Raw genomic sequence first — 17690 nt, 5'->3', positions numbered from 1 at the left:
CATACGAGCAGAAACACCGAGTACGGAGTCGTGGAGTCTAGATGATGATTGTCCAGTGACAGTTGTATCTCAATGTCCAATGATGACCCCTGTGCTCAAAGGTTGAAGTCTACCAAGGTCATTGCATGTTTTCACCCTAGTCTGAACGATTGGAATGTGAACTTGAAGCCATCTATCTGCTCTCAGAATCTGACGGCAATAGTCTAGTGGTAGATAGAGGTCTAGGTAGTGTCCTGCATTCGAACTTCGACAGATCGGCACGTTGCCAACGAGATTCGGGCCTCGCTACCTGACGGGATTTGTTCAACATAGCCGCATCTCAACCGAAAAAAGGGGTCATGGAGTACTGAACCCAGAGTTGATCGTCCGTCTCATTTTTAAAACACTGGCAGCCACAGTTAGCTTTTATGTGCCGACCCGCTTGTCGAAGGAGAAAATCGAACCCTCCATAGTCCACCGACGCTCTCATCGAGCGACGGTGCAAAGACATTGTTGATGTAGCAAAAAACCGAGTCGGTTTCCTGACAGTCGAGCTTCTTCCGAAGGAAGTTGACCACGGTCTCGAATTTTTGCGACGCGCTGATTTTGAAGACGGCCTTTCGCAGAATCGGAGCGGAAGGGAGCGGCTGGAACCGTATCGTCACTGTCGTCGTGAGCGGACCTCCTAAGCTGGATGGTTCGTTCAATTGTACCCTTGCCAGAATCAAACGCTTCCGCATCAGCCAAGGCTTGGTGCGCATCCCGCGGTAACCCGGTCAAGACAACCGACGCCGATAAGGTCAACGGCAGATCGGCACCATGCTCCTCGTCGGGAATCGGCGCGGTCACATTGCCAGACTCTGTAGACGTCCGCGGACTGTTTCGTGGCCTGTGAGGTAGACCCAAGGAGGGTGTTGACTGCCGCGAGGAATTGCGGCGACCGTTGTCGCCATCGCTTGACTCAGGAGGGCCCATTGCGTCCGACTAGCAGCGTTGGCAATCACTGAATGCCCATGTTCCGTCGACGTGGACATGTGTGAAAGCCCGACATCAGTTGGGCTCTTGGCTGCGATTGGCCCTGGACGTCGTCTCAGGACTCGGGTTGGGCAGAGGACAGTTTGAACCTGGCAAAGATGAGCATGCACATCCACCTTCAACTCCGACTGGGAGTTATTACTATGTACTCAGGCCGAGGTTGAATCTGGAGTCTAAGCAAGAGAGATTCCTTCGTGCAGCTTACACGGTTGGTTGCATGAGTGGGTTTGCTCGAATGGCCATCAAGTTACGTTACAGAACTGGCCCAGTTTGAGCCAATTACTCGGGCGTGCTGATTTCAAGGCATTCTCGAGCAACTTGAAGCCAGATTGTTCTTCCTGTGATGAATCATGATGATCCGGTGATTCGCTGACTATGCGAGTCCATACTGTACTCGTACAGGCACTGTATTACAGTACGTATTAAGTTACGTCAATCGAAACAAGATGACTGTAATCTGCGGAGAACTACTCGTACTTGGGTGGCATCATGAGAGGAACAAATCACATGATCGTCCCACCGAAATCGGTGATTCGATGGAGCGAGTCCAGACGGGAGAAAGAGGGGATATCCGTGGCAATCCGGCTCCAATCTGTGCATCACTCAAATCTGATTGGTGCTGTGAAATACAGGAGCCAGTGGGGGCCCATGAATGAGCCACTAAGGTTCCCAATCCGTTGTCCAAGATTACCGTATCGCGGACGAATACAGTAATCTATACCTGCGAACCTACCGATAAAGGTTAGTCCTGATTTCTTGATACGTGTAATTACAAGTAATACCTCGGAATCCTGGCCTCGCCCAGTCGCTGATCGTACCTCGTGGATACAAGCAACTGGAGAACAAGTGACTCCTCAGCTTATCGTTCCCCAGTTCAACCTTCGGTCCTGCATTTCTCTCTGATTCCTTTTTCTTTCACCCCTAGCTCGCTCCTCTTCCCTCTTCGCCAGCTCTTGCTCATGTTCTCGCTGTCTTTGGCTTCTCCGAAACTTGATATTCTCCATCGTTGCCCCTCACTTCGCCACTTTGAGAGACGTCGTCTTGCATTGCAAGCCCTAGTTCTCCGAGCAGGAATTACGAGACCTCCTTCTTACTGCACAGACTTCTAGGCCAGTGTCCTACCACTCTGCCACAATGAGCAGCCCGAAGCGGAGAATCGAGACAGATGTAAGTGATTCCAGGACATACCGCATGGGAAAGTGGCTAACTGGATATCCTCTTGCTAGGTCATGAAGTACGTTGCTCTCGGAGTGGTCGCGTGACTGTCGTTACTAAAATGGTTGCAGGTTGTTGATGAGTGACTATGAGGTCACTCTAGTAAACGACAATAGTGAGTACACTCGGGCAGCTGAGCTTGTGGTCTGAGCTAACCTTGGCCTGTAGTGTAAGCTGTGCACTGCAGACGACTTACCGAGTTGGCAGACATCATACTTATGAGCACGTTGCAGGCAAGAGTTTTACGTGCGGTTCAAGGGTCCCGAAGAGAGTATGTACAGCCCGATTGATTGTTTCGGGCGGATTCTAACGGGGCGCAGCTCCATTCGCCGGCGGGCATTGGAAGATACATGTCGAGCTACCGGACCAGTACCCATATAAAAGCCCAAGCATCGGCTTTGTCAACCGAATCTATCACCCGAACATCGATGAGCTGTAAGAACGATCGGTTCCGTTGGATATCGGTGTGCAATGCTCATTACTCTTCACAGGTCAGGGTCCGTATGCTTGGACGTCATCAACCAAACGTGGTCACCAATGTACGACATGATCAATATTTTCGAAGTTTTCCTGCCGCAACTACTCCGATACCCAAATCCTTCGGATCCCTTGAACGGCGAGGCGGCGGCGATGCTCATGAGAGAGCCGAAGAGTTATGAGGCTAAAGTCCGAGGTACGTTTCTACATTGGAGCGACCCACTGGGGCAGGGCAATACTCATCAGTCGGTTGCAGAATACGTCGCCAAATATGCCACCAAAGAAGCCGTTGACGACACTGGCGAGGACTCAGAATCCGAAGATGAGCTGAGCTCCGTGGGTAGTTACGAGTCCGGCGGCGAAGAGCCTGCTGGGACAATGGATGACGTCTGAATGCGGCGTTTGTTTCCCATATACAGCTCTGGCTCTTTACCTTGATTCTGTGTTGAACCCTTTTTGTCGTTTTCCATGATTCACCCATACACCTCGGTCGGCCAGCGGGCGTTGTTCTTCTTTGATTTATCATATCTGGTTTGGAGTGTATGCCCTTGGATTTGCATATGTTATTCCTCTATATTCCCTACCCCACTCTGTCGATTCTTTCATCCTTCGTGGGTGGTGTTGAGAGGCAGGCCGATTTCCAACGCCTGAGGAAATCTTTCGGGTTCGATGCCGGGAGATTGATCGCAACTATCTCTGCCCTCACCTCCGTCACCGTTCATGCCTCGACATGTGGGAACTCGTTCTATCTATTTGGTGGTTCTTTTGGCTCTAGGGAATTGTTATAGTTTGACCTTATAGTCTCAATCTGCATAAGTCTACAGAGATTGTGGTGGGAATTTACAGAAAGAAGTCAACAATTCATCTTACATTTTTTAGTCTTGATCATTCACAGCATACTCCAATCCAACAAGATCACAAAGAACTGCAAGTGCGGGATCGTGGCATAATATACACTGTTTGGAGCAGTATTGCCCAGAGTAGAGAACCTAACGAGTGTGCATGTACATAATATGTATGTACGGGGGTGATGACATGCAGTCGAGATCTCGTGCTGTCTATGACGAGGAAAAGGAAAAGAAACGATCGGAATGTCCCAGAAAGGATGATGCTGGTCATATCGGTATGCAGGCAACGGAAAAAGAGACTCTATGTGCATGTTCAGGTGACTCTCAGGACGCCGAAAAAGTCGTTGTCATTATCCTCTGCCTTCTTCCCTTTTCCGGCTCGTTGCGGCGAGATGACGACCTCACCCCAGTGCTTTGGAATCGTTGCGAGCTTCTTCGGCCCTCCGGCGTTGGACGATGTTGGACGAGAATCAGCGGGAGTAATGGTGCCATCGGTCGTGCTGGCTACAGCGGTGACATCACTAGGGACTCTTAGAGAGGTGGCAGACCCGTTCTGTCGTAGTGTTGCCTGCGGCTGCAGCTGTGGTTGCGGTTGGAGAGCCCAGATATCTATGACAGAGCTGGTGAAAGGGTATATGCGTCAGTCCTCTGTTGCGCCATGTAGTACTACTGTTTTGATCAACATACTCTGACGCTCGTTGACAAATGGCCTCTAACGCTTCCCTCTCCCGTTTCACGTCCTCCGGGTCATCACGCGGATGGTTCGGATGGTTGACGGACCCGTATCCATAGCCGGCATACATATCATCGTCAAGAAGTCGGGCCGACTCGGACTAAGCGCGCGATTCAGCAAATCAGCATGCATGATCCCTACATCCCGCGGTGCTCGTAAGAGGAACCACGAACATCATGATTGTCTCGGCTAGTCAGGCCAAGACAAGACAGACAGGCGCCCATTTAGCCGGTGGGTGGAAGGAACGACGTCTTCCCGTCTTGAAAGGGTCCAAAGCGGCGGGTGGAGAAAGGATGGATGATGGAACGGACTCGCCTCCGAAGCCAGGGTTCCTGGACGGCCGGAAAACGGGGGCTATGAATGGCATTCAAGTCGGCGGAATAACCACGGGCAATTCCACGCGCGGTGGCATTGTAAGGGAGTGTCTGGTCGCTGTTTGAATGCGGAGAGGGAGGAGAAAAGCACTTTTATTTTACTTTTTTAGACTGAGATGGGCTGATGTTGGAGAAAGTGGCAGGAGCGATGGTCCGTGCGCCTGCCTTCTTTCTTATCAGATCAACTGGAAGTTTTCCAACTCGATAAATTCAGTTTCTCCAACCTCCAGCTCAATGCCTCAATTCCCTCCCTGCCGATGCTGCTAGCATTATAGAATAATCAATTCTGAGTTCGTAGATCTCGGCAGCCAGCTCGTCAACTCTGTCTGCGCGACCGCCATTAAGTGTTGACCGCGCTCCTCACATTTGATGATCAGGTCGACATGTTCGAATTACCTCAAGCAAAGACGTGTGCAATTGCTCCATCCAATGATTTCATTTCCTCAAGCTAACTGGATTGTTCACCCAGAGTTCGTCGCGACGAAATTCTCTCTCCGCCACCATCGTCCCCCCCGTCTCCAGGCATCGAGGCGCAAAATGTCGACGGTCGCCAGGCTCACGCATTGCTGGGGAAGCTTCTTGGCTTTGAGACAGATTCAATAGATGTGAAAGAACCGGAAGAAAGGGTAGACGGAGATGCCGCTGGTGAGGATGGCAACAAGACCAGAACAGAGGAGCAAGAAGATGAGTTCGAATTCCGCCTCTTTGGTACATCAGGAGCCGCTGCCGCCAAATCGGACAGCGCTGGAGAAGTCAAGACCCAGAAGCTTCGAATTCGCGTTCGGTCGCCTACACCTGCGAAGAATGGCCTGGATGATGGGGGCTTCCTCGTCCCATTCAGAGGATGGTACCACTATGTTACCGCACCGGAACTACTCGGTCTGCCTCCCGGAGACACCCACCATGTGGAGATACAAAATAGGAAGAGGAAAGAGTACGAGTCTGTTGCCGTGTCCGGGGATGATGTTTTGAAATGGGCGCGAGTAGAGGCGCCAGGCTGCCATTTACCTTGGCGTGTAATCCATATACCAAGCAGCCAAGATCGTACTCGTGATGCTCCTTCTTCAGAAACAAAGACGGATACAAGAGGTGATAGTGGAGCAGCGAAGAAAAAGAAGAAACCAGGCAAGAAAAGAAGAATCATTCTTCGCAAACGTCTGGCAGCGGCCGAGCTGGCCAAGAAGGCCGAGGCGGAGAAGAGGCACAAGAAGAACAGGGAGAGAAGAATCAAAAGAAGGCAGCGAGACAAAGAAAGAAAAGCTGCCGCGGCGGCGGTTGCAGGGCAGTCTTCTACCAGCATTATGCCTGACGATGCTCCGGCAGACAAGAACGAGGAATGATCCCAATGATTTCTATTACAAAGTTACAAACTTTCCAATTGTTGGGGAAAAAAACCACGGGAATCACAGTATGCAATGACCATCAATCCACGCAACATCCCCGGATACTCGAGCATCATCTCCCCTGCTCGTTCACAGCCTTTTCAAATCCTGCCAGTTCTTCCGGGGAAATTGGGTATGTGTGTTCCTCAGACGGGAACTCCCCAGCCTTGACCTCGTTTTTGTACTGCTCAATCCCGCGAAAAGCCACGTCCCAAATATTCCCGTACTTCTTGACAAACTTGGGCAGATGTCGACCGGGCGGCAGAGTCCCCAACATATCGATTTGGACCAGCACCTGGCCCGAACAGCCCTTGCCAGCACCGATGCCGATGGTGGGAATCTGGAGCTTCTTTGTGATGACAGCTGCAACCTCGGCGGGCATTGCTTCCAGAACGACCATGAACGCGCCAGCTTCTTGAACAGCATAAGCGTCCTCCAGCAGCTTCACGGCACCTGACACCGTTTTCCCCTGCACGCGGAATCCACCCAGCGCATGCTGTCTCTGCGGAGTCAGCCCAATGTGCGCAACAACTGGTATCCCGGCTGTGGTGATTGTCTTGATCGTGGGGGCGGTCTCGGTGCCGCCCTCGATTTTGACCGATTGCATGCGGCCTTCTTTGACCATTCGGATAGAAGATTCAAGGGCTTGTTGTGGTGAGAGTTCATGGGAGCCCATGGGCAAGTCGCCAACCTATGCACAGCGTTAGCTACGGTATCGTATAGGAATAAAATTTGCAAAGCTGCCCATACAGTGAAGGCAGACTTGGCCGCTCGAGCCACGCTCCGACAATGTAAAATCATATCGTCGAGCGTAACCTCGTTTGTATCCTCCATACCCAGTGCGACCATGGCCAAACTATCACCGACTAAGATCATATCCATCCCGGCACGGTCTGCGACAAGCGCTGAGGGGAAGTCATGTGCCGTGAGCATCGTGATGGGTTCGCCTTTTTTGTAGAGGTTTCGGAGCATGTTGATGGTCACTTTCTTGCGGGGTTTCTCTGCCGAGGCATCGAACGGGGAGTGCGAGCTCCATCGGACGGGATTCAGCCGTGGTAGGAAGTCCGGCGAACGCAACATGTTCGAGGAAATCGAGAGTGTTGTTGCACTTCCGGCAGCAATGCGTCTGCCGAATCTGCTACCGATAGCAACGCGCGAGGCGTGCCGTGGAAGCATCCATGGAGTGGCCATTTCTTTACCCGATTCTTTGAACACACTGAAGGACAAAGACAGTGCGGGTGATCGGAACTGAGTATCGATGTTTGGAGCAATCCCTTCGATCTCTTCACTCCTCCGATTTGTCTTGCCCTCACTGTACGCGTATATGTGAGCAAACGGTCATCGATGTGGCCAACGGGTTCTCCAGGCGTTGAGCAGTTGAGAAAAGTGAGACTCCGCAGGCAGAAACCGTCTGCGCATGATTGTTCCTAAATCGGCGAAAAGGATGTTCTCCCCGTGCTGTACTGTACTCGGTAGATTTCAGTGCAGTTGGGGTGTTCTGATCTTAGTTTCGCTTTGTTCTCCACCGCCGCCCACACAACCATGATGTCATATCTGGGATTTCTGGGGACCAGCCCTGAACTCCAGACTTTGTCCAGAATCTCCCAACTCGATGATTGTGACTTGTGATTGTCGATGCATTCGGTAGGATAGATTTTTTTCTTCTATTGCTGGTCTCAAATCATCTGCACTGCCGATGCCTTGGCAATTTTAGGTTTGCTTGCCTTGATGGGCGGAATCTGTCCTTGCCGAGGTCGAAAAAAATGCGGCGACGGGGAGCATGTGGACGAGTTTGACGACCTGGTGAAAACGTGTGATGCGATGGGCCTTGACGAAAAGCAAGATTTGGCAATCGGACGTGGCGGAAGTTGGCTCGGGCCGGCTTATGCGATCCTTGCAGGCACAAGCCGGGAAACATTTGGAGAGCCGCTATTGACGCGAACGAGTTCGTAAGGCGAGACTTCAGGCTCGGGATCAAGCAAGGTATGGCAGCTGGTGCGAGGTTGTGCAATGTGCAGCCCATCAAATCTGTCTGGAGAAAGAGACCAGGTAATCTCGATACTACCAGTAATACATTCCAGCGATCTCGGGTGATCCGAAATGATGTCAAGGTCAAAAATGAATCAGTCCCTGCAGCAGGCCTGAATCTAACCGAAAAAGACCTAATCCAGTGGTTATAGGTATCTAACATCTACATAGTACAACTCTTGCGATGCGCGCATTCTCGCGATCCCTTGACCAGGGAAAACACTGTCTTAGCCTGAGTGAAAAAACCAGATTGCTTGGACACAGAGCGCTGACTCGCTCACCGAGCACCTGATCCAGCGCTGGGTGCTGCCGGTGCAATGCTGAAAGGCGGGGGCTATGAGCATTTTCCTTCATGGGGAATACTCCAAGGTCATGAGGCTCCTGTTCAAAAAAAAAAAAAAGTTCACAGTACGGAGTACTTATCTCGCTTGCAATTGCAGGCTGTGCACTTTACATCAAGGACAAAAGCAATGGTCGCCCAACCGATGAGCACACAGCAAGCGTTCAAGAGTGTTGCTACCTCTTGGCCTTGATGCATTCAAGCTGAGCATTTCGCCCGGCCATGCGGCTCTTCCGAGTCTTCGACCACCCTCCGGCTTCTGCCCCCGATTGACAGTTGGCCCGAGCTCCTTGGCCGGCGTGAAGTTTATTCGGATTTGATCAATCCAACATGTCAATTTGTCAACATCTGGCTGCGCCCTGACCCCATCCAGAGATTAATCCTACTTTAATACTTAAGGTTAAGCGAACAAGGTCACTAGCTTGTGTTAGTTTTGCCCCAAATGCACGAATCACGGGGCATCGTTTGATGCAAGTTGGCGGTGCCTTTGGTGGCATCAAATCAGGGGACAGGAAATACGAAGCCGAGATCGGTCTCCAGGAGTTTGACTTTTGGATCGAGAACTACTTTTTCAAATACCTTTGCTTGGTTCAACACCGTCGACCGGGGGGTGAACGCCATACCTACTCGCAAGGGAGGATGAGTAAAACTGAAGTACTGTAGTTGTATATATGCCTCAACTGGGTCTTCTTCGGATTTCATGGGAAATCTGAAATATCTCTGTGCACCCATGAGAGCTCAATACTATTTCTGAGAGTCCAGGACATTCCATCCAGTTATCGGGCTGAGTAGACCCGTCGTCCAAGAAATCTCTCTCCTATTTCTGGTCCCTGAGTGTAGCCACCATGGTGGTGACTCTCAGCGATCTCGACGTCGCTGACGTCTCGGGTATGATTGCAGCGGCGGTCGCTGTGAGTAAGTTAAGCGCAAGTTGTGGGTGAAATGCTATATACAAGGGATCTGACAACACCGCGCCAGTCCAAATCTTCATACCCCTAGCGCTGCCTCTGATCCTTCTCGGTGTCTTGAGGGAAGATCTTACAAGCGCAACCACAACGTCTGCCGTGTCATGGTACGGTTCTATTGCCCCGGTTGAGAGGACTCATGATCTTGCTGACAAGGTTACAGGTCTGTTATCGGACGATTTCTGCATTCTTCACGATGGCCGACTCTCCTTTATGCCGACTCGGCGGCCATTCGGGGAGTTCCAGGGCACATCCTGATCATTACGCGAATGAAGACCATCCTCGCATTGCTGACTGCGATTGCGGCCGTGGTCACTCCGCTGGGGCTCTATCAAACCATTGTTGAAGGCGACGACTGGACGGAGGACGTCTCATTCCATTATATCGCGGATCCGTCCCAGTTTGGCTTCGGGACCCCGCCACGAGTCAATCTGCCCTGGAGCCGCATCTGCGGATATTATGTCCCAGTCGGGTGCCCGAACTCGTTCAGCAACGTTACCACGACCTACAACGAAACCACTGTGACTTCCGATGTCGAGTACTATGACTCTCATGTGCCGCAGTATGTGATCGATGCATTCCAAAGCGGTCTTGAGAACCAGGAAGACTCCGTTTCCAGCATCTTTGATATTCAAGCGCGGTCCTACACCTGGCAGACGGTCAACGATAATCCGGGGGCGGTCGCCCCCGACAATGGAGAGCCATACCCAATCGATACTTTCCGCATGATCGAAAGCAACATCCTGGCCAACGATTATCTTGCAGTGGAGGGTCTCGTCGTCGACATGAAGAACGGGGGAATTGGTTTCCGCAATCACAGTGCCCCGCCGAGGACTCCATATGGAAGCACCTGGTCGGAGGATCTTCTGTTCATCGAGCCGGAATCTGTGTGCGTCGATACGAATTTGACAATTGACTTTACTCTTCCTAGGTTTGCTAGCGAAGAATCAGCAACCTTCACCTACACCAATCTCGTATTGACCGACCGCGGCGGATTTGTGAATCTGAACAAGACGTACCCCAGATACAATACCACGAATACGCAGCACGAGCCGCAGCTCTGGGATAGAGCATACAAGGGCGCCTGGATGAACAATGCGATTTCCATGGCGTTCTTGAACGTGACGAATTTCAGAAACAAAAGTGACCCGGATTCCAGGGCATTCTCGTACATGAACTCGCATCTGGGAAAGCAATTCCCATTGATGTCGGAGAGCGGCAGGCAATCGCCCCATCTTACAATTCGTGTCAATGCGCTTCGTATTACTTCCTTGTACGGAGAATACCTGGATGGATTGGATCGGGGGATTGAAACGCGGAATTCGTCAATCTTGAACACCACGATTTCGGGGGAAGAACCGTTGTATGCAAATCCCTTCAACATCAGTTCGGCAAACTTCTCTACCGCCGGTAAGTCGACGTCTATCGGCATGTGCCATCCGGAGTCTAACATTCGCAGGTTTTCTGTGCACCGGTAAAGGTGGGCGGGATACTGCCAATATCGACAACTTTGTTTCCAGCTGTGGGATGGTGTACGGTGCACCGAGCCGGGTGGATAACAAGTCGTCGCCAATCATTTTTGAACCTGGCAGCAAATGGTCGATTCCAATGTACTCTTGTGTCATGACGGCCAAGGCGACGATCAAAAGGGTGACATTCCAGTTTAACGGAACCGATGATCTGTCCGCCATCAAGGTCACTGAGATCAAGGACAAGGTGTACCAAGATGAGGAATCCAAGCCTCTTTGGGGGGTTGAGCTCTCGGACAAGGAACTCGCAGATGTGGGGCCACTCTGGGGTTTGATCTCCGGTCCAGAGCAAGGCAACATCAGTCTGCACACACTGCGAAAAGAGTCGCTGTACCTTCCTGGATACGTTAGCGGCAACACATTTACTTCCAGCGGGGGCTACCAGAATCTCCCGGGTTCTGAGTTCTACTCCAAGGGACTGGCATCCGTGTTCCAGGGAGCCTCTAGGGATATCCCCGACTATACAGGACAAATGAATTTGGCCATGTATCGCCGGTGGCAGGAGTATTCCAGATCAGCCAATACTACCGCGAAGATTCTGAACCTGATCTGGACCGATTTGGCCTCCAACGCCGTTGTTGGCACCAGGGGCTTGCACGGTGCGATAATGCAGGGTTCGCATGCTGCTTCGAATCTGGAAAAACGAGACATGGAAGAGTCCCGGCCGTCGTCCAAACCTCCACGCGTGAAATACATGCAAAGGCGAGTTCGCTATCGCTGGGGTTACGCCGTCCCAGCCCTCATTGTGCTCGTCCTGACCGCCATCATCGCGTTCGCGACCCTGTTCTTCGTCTTGCTGGGTCGGGCCAACATGACTCGGATGCGTCAATACCTCAATAAAACGTCCCAAGGCCGGATTCTCACGACCTATCTCTACGGCCACAAGGGCGAGACGCTTGCACAAGCGCCCCCGGCACCTCCTAAGCTGGCGCGGAGTTCAACAAGAAGATGGGTGGAAAACACGGGCAAGAACCCCGTCACTGTGGCTGAGGCGCCGAATGATTCTCTTATCATCAATGGGCCTCAGGCACCCCAGGTGCAACCCTTGCTGCAACCGAATCCGATGATGCAGCCCCAACCCTACCAACCCGCTCCTTTTAAAGGTTAATGAGAAATGATGTACATAGTAATGACTGCTCCTTTTATTTGGTCAGTTTGAGTACATAATGTTCATGTCGTTGATCTTTCATGTCATCTTTCCTAGGACCTGCCTTGGCATACTAACAATCTAACGACCGACCTGGAAATCATCAGAGGAAGTCTTCAATGTTCGCCGAGAACACCACCAAACTCCTCAGAAAGTGGCTCGTACGATGCCGGAATGATCCTCGCGGTCAAATCAGGCTCCCTTGGAAACGGCTTGTCGAACGGCCACATTGGTCGGCGGATTCGCCGATGCCCGAGGTGCTCGATATCCTGGTCAACGCCGCCCGGTGTGAGAGCCAGCATCCAGTCCGCCGCCATATCATACAGCTCCGGTTCCAAGTATCCAATCTTGACGATGACGATGTCCGCGCTGCGGGGGTTGAGATCAAGGTCCGTGAAGTCGCTTTCATGGTGATAGGGCTTCCGCTGCTGAGTAAGGATTACATACATGCTGCCTACTTGTAGCACTACCTCTGTAACTGCGTATTTGTCTCCGTGTTTGATTGAGTGGACTTTGCCCGTGAGTGTGACGGGGCCCGAGTGAAGGTTGTCAACCTCGGCGCCAGCAGTCACCGTCACCGTGGCTCCTCTACCGGCTTTCACGGTGGTGCGAATCGCATTGGAGCCGGGCAGGCTTGCGTAGATGACTGTTGGGCCTGATGCGTCTCTGAATTCAGATCGAGAAAGCAACTGTGTCAAAGTCCATGTAACATCACCAGCTCCACCCGCTGTCGGGTTGTCTCCCGAATCAGAGATGAAAAATGGCCTGGCAGGAGATGCGAGTGCCCTCTCCAGGCATTCGTCAAGGGACCCTGCTGGACCAACAAATCTGAAATCGGCACGGGCGTTCCAGAACATGGTCGCCAGCTTCTCCCCGCCAGAAGTGACGGCGTTGTGATCCCAGCCTGTCACCACTACCGCAGCTCGATTCCTTGGTTCGTCTGCCCAAGGATATCCGACCCAAATGCCAGCGTCGAGTACGCCTTCGGTGCCTTCGATCAAAGGCACGGTGGCATAAATGCTTTTCGCCGGCTCGACGCGGGTAGATGTCTGTTCCCCTGGGAGAAGAATCGGAATTGGGATCCAAGCTTTGATCGGACGCGGTTCCCCCGGTGACAGCGTCAAGAACTCGACCAAGTTGCGACATGCCCGCTCTTTTGTCTCCAGCTCATCCTCATGCGGAGCCATGCGGTAACAGGTTATCATGTCCGTCAGATGAGCAAGCTCTCGGGACACATTGCCATGGAGATCCATGGATGCAGATACAATCACGTCCGTGCCGATTACGGCCCTCACTCGCCGTAACAGCTCTGCTTCGGAGTCATCAAGACCTTCGACACACATAGCACCATGAATATCAAACCATAGCCCATGGAGCGCACTCCTTGCGACGAACTCTTTCAGTCGCATGATGATCTCTTCTGCCAGTTCCTCGAATGCAACGCGCGAGACAATGCCGCCAGGAAGAGCATGTCCAATCAATGTTCCTCGCCATTCAGCAGCCTCGCCAAGGAGCGTGCCCGGGTGGAGGAACGCGTACTTTTGGATGACTTCATCCCCACGACGCGGATGAAAATCCGGCGCAAGTGTCCGCGATGGTGTGAACGTTGATGTCTCGCAGGCTAAACCTGCAATAGCAATTACCGGTCGCCGTGGCACGGACCTGCTACTTGACCTTTCCAGATGCATGATTTCTCACGTCGCTTCTTTTCCCCGACGGAAATACAGTTGGTTTTTGTTTTTTTTTTTTTTTTTTTTTTTTTTAGTAGATGTTGATTCATTCAAGTTGGACGGGCTGTTTTACTTCCGCTTGCCCCGCATTCAGCTTGCATGCCGGTCCAAAGCATTGGGTTCTGATGCCGTTGGTTTGACATGCAGCAAAGTTACAGAAGTCATGAACAATTCGATGATCCGACGATGTCCGGGCGATAACCCATCGGATGGACTGAGTGGACAAGTCCCGTCAACTCAGGACCTGGCATGACCCTTATCAGAATTTGGATCTGAGGTCGGTGACTTGGTGAGCAGTGAGCAGTGTGGGCGCTTGAGCACAGACCTTGTTGGAAGTTGCGGGGCATCAAAGATCACCATCTCATGTGTTACGGAAGACTATTGTGTCCAATTGCCATTGGTATGTACACCGGATGTACCTCAGCCGAGTGTCCCTAGAATTTCTCAAAAACTCGAATCCACCGCGGGGAGAACCTTTCGACTGTAACTACAGTAAGTATACCTGCTCATTTCGGGTTAGCCTACCTTCCCAGCCCCTTATCCCGCAAATCAGCGTTTAGGGACTTTCTTGAGGGTGAGTGAAGTGTCCACCCTTATCAATGGATGGATCTGATCGTCTCCAAGTCCAATCCCATTCACACACACTTCATACGTGGTAGGGAACTGTTCACAGTCGATGGTCGCTTTTGATCAGCACTTCCAACGACTTTAGAAAACTGTATTCCTATTATCATTGGGCCATCCACTCCGGGCATTTCTTCGTACCGAGGCCCGCTAAGTTAGAAGAGAGCTACTACCAAGAGGTTCATATCGATCGTGTTTATCAAGCTGACGAGTCCAGCTTTGAGCAGCCGTTAATGAGTTCCATCTCCATAAATCTTGCTGATTTTTTATGTCGAAATGGGTTCATATCAGTGAATTGGAGTACAGAGCGACACGGACTGATGAAGAGGGCTGATTCTCTCCATGTATCGCTGACTTCAGTGACAAAACGCAGTACGAGTACCTACACTTGATTTCTTGCCTAATCAAGGTTAGGTTAGCCTCTCTGAGAGACGCAAGAGCCATCAATCTCACGCGTGACATCTCGGATATCAATACGAAGCACCACCTCTATCTGGACTGCTAACTGCTGCAAGTAATGGAGACGAAATCTTATCAGTAAATGCCCCCCGCCTACCCCATTAAATAAGTAGGAATCAATAGTCGGCTCGGTGAAGCTACAAACAATCAATGCAACCTGTACATCCGTCATACGTTCTGAATCAGGGTTTTGTTTTTTTCTGGAAGCTTGCAGTTGTGTTCTTTTAATCTTCTGGACGTGAAGCGATTTCCATCATGACCAACAAACCGTCGCAGACGGATATTCAGGATGAGAGTCGGCTCGCCGAGTTAGGTTACCGGCAGGACTTGAAGCGCGATTGGACTTTGCTACATAACTTTGGTATTTCATTCTCAATTATCGTAGGTCACAATAGACGACGCATCAAGGTGGTGAATTCGGCGATTGACTGTTGACAGAGTGTTATCACCGGTACAACCACATTATTCAGGTGAGATCCCCGGTGTGGGAGTAGGTATAACGAAGTTGTCTCATGCGACTGACCGCTACAAAGCTATGGATTGAATACTGGAGGACCTGGTGTGTGATCGATTCATGTCTCTTTGAAAATATACGCCGCCTAACAATTGATATCAGGTGTGATGGTATTTGGATGGATCATAGGTAAGATATCCTTCTCCCCCTTCATTTCATGAGCAATTAGTTGACTAGCCTAGTCTCGTTCATGACCATGTTCGTTGGCCTCAGTATGGCGGAGATTGTATCCGCGCATCCAACGAGTGGAGGACCATACTTCTGGGCAGCAATGCTGGCGCCGAAGGAGTACTCTGCATTCCTCTCCTGGGTAACTGGCTGGTTCAATTTCATGGGCCAGGTTTGTCGCATCTTCCTCACGATATGGTGATGTCGGAATATGGTCCATCTGACGAATTGAACCAGTTTGCTGTCACCACTGGTATTAGCTTTGGCTGTGCCGGTTTGATTTCGACTGCAGCCAGCATCAAATCTAACTTCGTGGCAACCCCAGCACAAACCCTTGGCATTTACGCGGCCATCCTCGTCAGCCATGGCCTTGTCAATACGTTTGGCGTGAGGGTTTTGCGATACTTGAATAATACCTCGATTATCCTGCACAGCCTTGGGGTTTTTAGTCTTGCAACTGCGGTCATTGCGGGGGCGCCAAAGCACCCAAGCGCATCTGAAGTCTTTCAGCACTTCTACGATGTAAGGAGCAACCTATCGGGCCCGGCCTTTTTCTGACAGTTACAGGGCACCGGAGATCCTGGCTGGTCGGCTCGCGCATCACCAGCCTATGTCGCCATCTGTGGCATCTTGCTCAGTCAATATACAATTACTGGTAACAAAACCAAAGGAAGAAATCGACTATGATCTCGGCATTGACACGGTGCAGGATTTGATGCATCCGCCCATCTATCGGAAGAAACCCGGCGTGCGTCTTGGAGTGCTCCCTGGGGTGTCCTCATGTCAATCGGTATCTCGGCTCTCTTCGGTCTGTACCTCATTCTGTGCATGCTGTTCTCGATCCAAAACTTTGAGCAGACAATCAATCCCGAAACCAACTACGGGATGCCCGTCTTCAAGATTATCGTTGATGTCTTTGGCGAGAACGGAGGGCTCGTGCTCATCTCCTTGATCATAATCTGCGTCTGGCACTGCGGTCTATTCAGTTTGACCAGTAATAGCCGGATGATGTTTGCTTTCTCGCGAGATGGTGCCTTGCCGAGGTTCTTTGATCACGTCGATGAAAAATTCCGATGCCCCATTCGCACTGTGTGGCTGGCTGCGTTTCTGGCGTTTTGCCTCAGCCTACCGTCATTGGGAAGCGAGGTGGCTTTCTCCGCCGCAACCAGTATTGCTACGATCGGGTTGTACATCAGCTACGTGCTCCCGGTCCTAGCTGCCGTAATCTGGCCGAAGAATGTGATAAAAGGCCCGTTCCATCTCGGACGTTTCTCGTGGATCGTCGGTCTGATTGCTGTTCTTTGGGTACGGAATCAGTTCAACTTCTCGAGCGTTCTTGCGGTTGCTGATATAACATGCTAGGTCTCTTTCATCACTATTGCATTCTGCCTTCCAACACAGAACCCAGTGACGTCGCAAACACTCAACTACACTCCCGTGGCAGTCGGCGTTGTTACTCTCGGGACGTTGGGTTCGTGGTTCCTGTGGGCTCGTCGTTGGTTCACAGGTCCTATCCGGCAGATCGAGTTGGAGCAGCTGGAGCAGACTGAACAGCAACTTGAGAATAAGAGCTGATCTGGTTCTATTGGCATGTACATTGCAAATCAACATAGACAGTTAAACATCCGCTGGCGGTTTGATTGTCTGCCTGAAATTCTTACGGATATGAGCATGGAAGTAGCTCTTACTCTGGTACTGTTTATCTGATCGACGCTGTAGTATGCTTACCATCGACGCACGGATTCTGATACACCAAAGTACTACAAACCATTCCTGCCTAGAGGCAATCGGAACAAGTTCATGAACCATACGACACCTCGTTCCTGTCACCAATCGAACCTCAGGATCGTTGGAAAAGGATCTCTCAGGGCCACCGCGGTTCATTTCTGAAGTTTGGAATCTGACCTTTGGTGGATGATCCCCGGATTGGGTTTTCCTTATTCCGCCAGATATTCCCCCACGGCCCACATTGACACCCCCACGCCGAGACTCCGATGTCCAGAGAACCCCTCGACAAATACAGCGTCCTGTCCAACTATTTAAATTGCATGTCGAAGCAAGTTCGAGGAAGAGAGTACCAAGAAAGAGATCCTGAATTGTACTATCTTCTGTCATCGTGAGATTCTGGTAACTTTTTCCGTGG

General features: G+C 51.2%; 10 protein-coding genes across 10 annotated transcripts; 4 read left to right on the top strand and 6 right to left on the bottom strand.

The window, feature by feature from the left end:
• Positions 1 to 319: 319 nt before the first annotated feature.
• On the bottom strand, positions 320 to 954 carry VTN31DRAFT_2556 (uncharacterized protein; the record flags this gene model as incomplete). The annotated part of the gene is made up of 3 exons (XM_069402737.1): positions 320 to 385; positions 444 to 643; positions 693 to 954. The coding sequence occupies 3 exons, from the start codon at positions 952 to 954 to the stop codon at positions 320 to 322; spliced, it is 528 nt and encodes a 175-aa protein (XP_069261989.1).
• Positions 955 to 2148: 1194 nt separating this feature from the next.
• On the top strand, positions 2149 to 3099 carry VTN31DRAFT_2555 (uncharacterized protein; the record flags this gene model as incomplete). The annotated part of the gene is made up of 7 exons (XM_069402736.1): positions 2149 to 2181; positions 2241 to 2248; positions 2301 to 2344; positions 2453 to 2500; positions 2550 to 2664; positions 2721 to 2902; positions 2963 to 3099. 7 exons carry the CDS (start codon positions 2149 to 2151, stop codon positions 3097 to 3099), a joined length of 567 nt encoding a protein of 188 aa, XP_069261988.1.
• Positions 3100 to 3867: 768 nt separating this feature from the next.
• VTN31DRAFT_2554 (uncharacterized protein) lies at positions 3868 to 4511 on the bottom strand (the record flags this gene model as incomplete). The annotated part of the gene is made up of 3 exons (XM_069402735.1): positions 3868 to 4174; positions 4242 to 4387; positions 4461 to 4511. The coding sequence occupies 3 exons, from the start codon at positions 4509 to 4511 to the stop codon at positions 3868 to 3870; spliced, it is 504 nt and encodes a 167-aa protein (XP_069261987.1).
• A 533-nt stretch (positions 4512 to 5044) lies between these two features.
• Positions 5045 to 6001, top strand: VTN31DRAFT_2553 (uncharacterized protein; the record flags this gene model as incomplete). Its single annotated transcript, XM_069402734.1, has 2 exons — positions 5045 to 5070; positions 5131 to 6001. 2 exons carry the CDS (start codon positions 5045 to 5047, stop codon positions 5999 to 6001), a joined length of 897 nt encoding a protein of 298 aa, XP_069261986.1.
• A 115-nt stretch (positions 6002 to 6116) lies between these two features.
• VTN31DRAFT_2552 (uncharacterized protein) lies at positions 6117 to 7234 on the bottom strand (the record flags this gene model as incomplete). Its single annotated transcript, XM_069402733.1, has 2 exons — positions 6117 to 6734; positions 6794 to 7234. 2 exons carry the CDS (start codon positions 7232 to 7234, stop codon positions 6117 to 6119), a joined length of 1059 nt encoding a protein of 352 aa, XP_069261985.1.
• A 490-nt stretch (positions 7235 to 7724) lies between these two features.
• On the bottom strand, positions 7725 to 8234 carry VTN31DRAFT_2551 (uncharacterized protein; the record flags this gene model as incomplete). The annotated part of the gene is made up of 1 exon (XM_069402732.1): positions 7725 to 8234. The coding sequence occupies one exon, from the start codon at positions 8232 to 8234 to the stop codon at positions 7725 to 7727; it is 510 nt and encodes a 169-aa protein (XP_069261984.1).
• A 1022-nt stretch (positions 8235 to 9256) lies between these two features.
• Positions 9257 to 12013, top strand: VTN31DRAFT_2550 (uncharacterized protein; the record flags this gene model as incomplete). Its single annotated transcript, XM_069402731.1, has 4 exons — positions 9257 to 9326; positions 9390 to 9483; positions 9540 to 10786; positions 10836 to 12013. The coding sequence occupies 4 exons, from the start codon at positions 9257 to 9259 to the stop codon at positions 12011 to 12013; spliced, it is 2589 nt and encodes an 862-aa protein (XP_069261983.1).
• A 155-nt stretch (positions 12014 to 12168) lies between these two features.
• On the bottom strand, positions 12169 to 13740 carry VTN31DRAFT_2549 (uncharacterized protein; the record flags this gene model as incomplete). Its single annotated transcript, XM_069402729.1, has 1 exon — positions 12169 to 13740. One exon carries the CDS (start codon positions 13738 to 13740, stop codon positions 12169 to 12171), a length of 1572 nt encoding a protein of 523 aa, XP_069261982.1.
• A 1380-nt stretch (positions 13741 to 15120) lies between these two features.
• Positions 15121 to 17122, top strand: VTN31DRAFT_2548 (uncharacterized protein; the record flags this gene model as incomplete). Its single annotated transcript, XM_069402728.1, has 9 exons — positions 15121 to 15246; positions 15304 to 15335; positions 15399 to 15424; positions 15482 to 15508; positions 15562 to 15719; positions 15785 to 16069; positions 16115 to 16202; positions 16257 to 16852; positions 16910 to 17122. 9 exons carry the CDS (start codon positions 15121 to 15123, stop codon positions 17120 to 17122), a joined length of 1551 nt encoding a protein of 516 aa, XP_069261981.1.
• Positions 17123 to 17164: 42 nt separating this feature from the next.
• Positions 17165 to 17662, bottom strand: VTN31DRAFT_2547 (uncharacterized protein; the record flags this gene model as incomplete). Its single annotated transcript, XM_069402727.1, has 1 exon — positions 17165 to 17662. The coding sequence occupies one exon, from the start codon at positions 17660 to 17662 to the stop codon at positions 17165 to 17167; it is 498 nt and encodes a 165-aa protein (XP_069261980.1).
• Between the last annotated feature and the right edge of the window lie 28 nt (positions 17663 to 17690).

The sequence above is a fragment of the Thermomyces dupontii genome (genome assembly GCF_041956625.1).
Source record: "Thermomyces dupontii strain NRRL 2155 unplaced genomic scaffold VTN31scaffold_2, whole genome shotgun sequence".
NCBI classification, from domain to species: domain Eukaryota; kingdom Fungi; phylum Ascomycota; class Eurotiomycetes; order Eurotiales; family Trichocomaceae; genus Thermomyces; species Thermomyces dupontii.
This window is presented reverse-complemented; position numbering and strand designations above follow the sequence as displayed.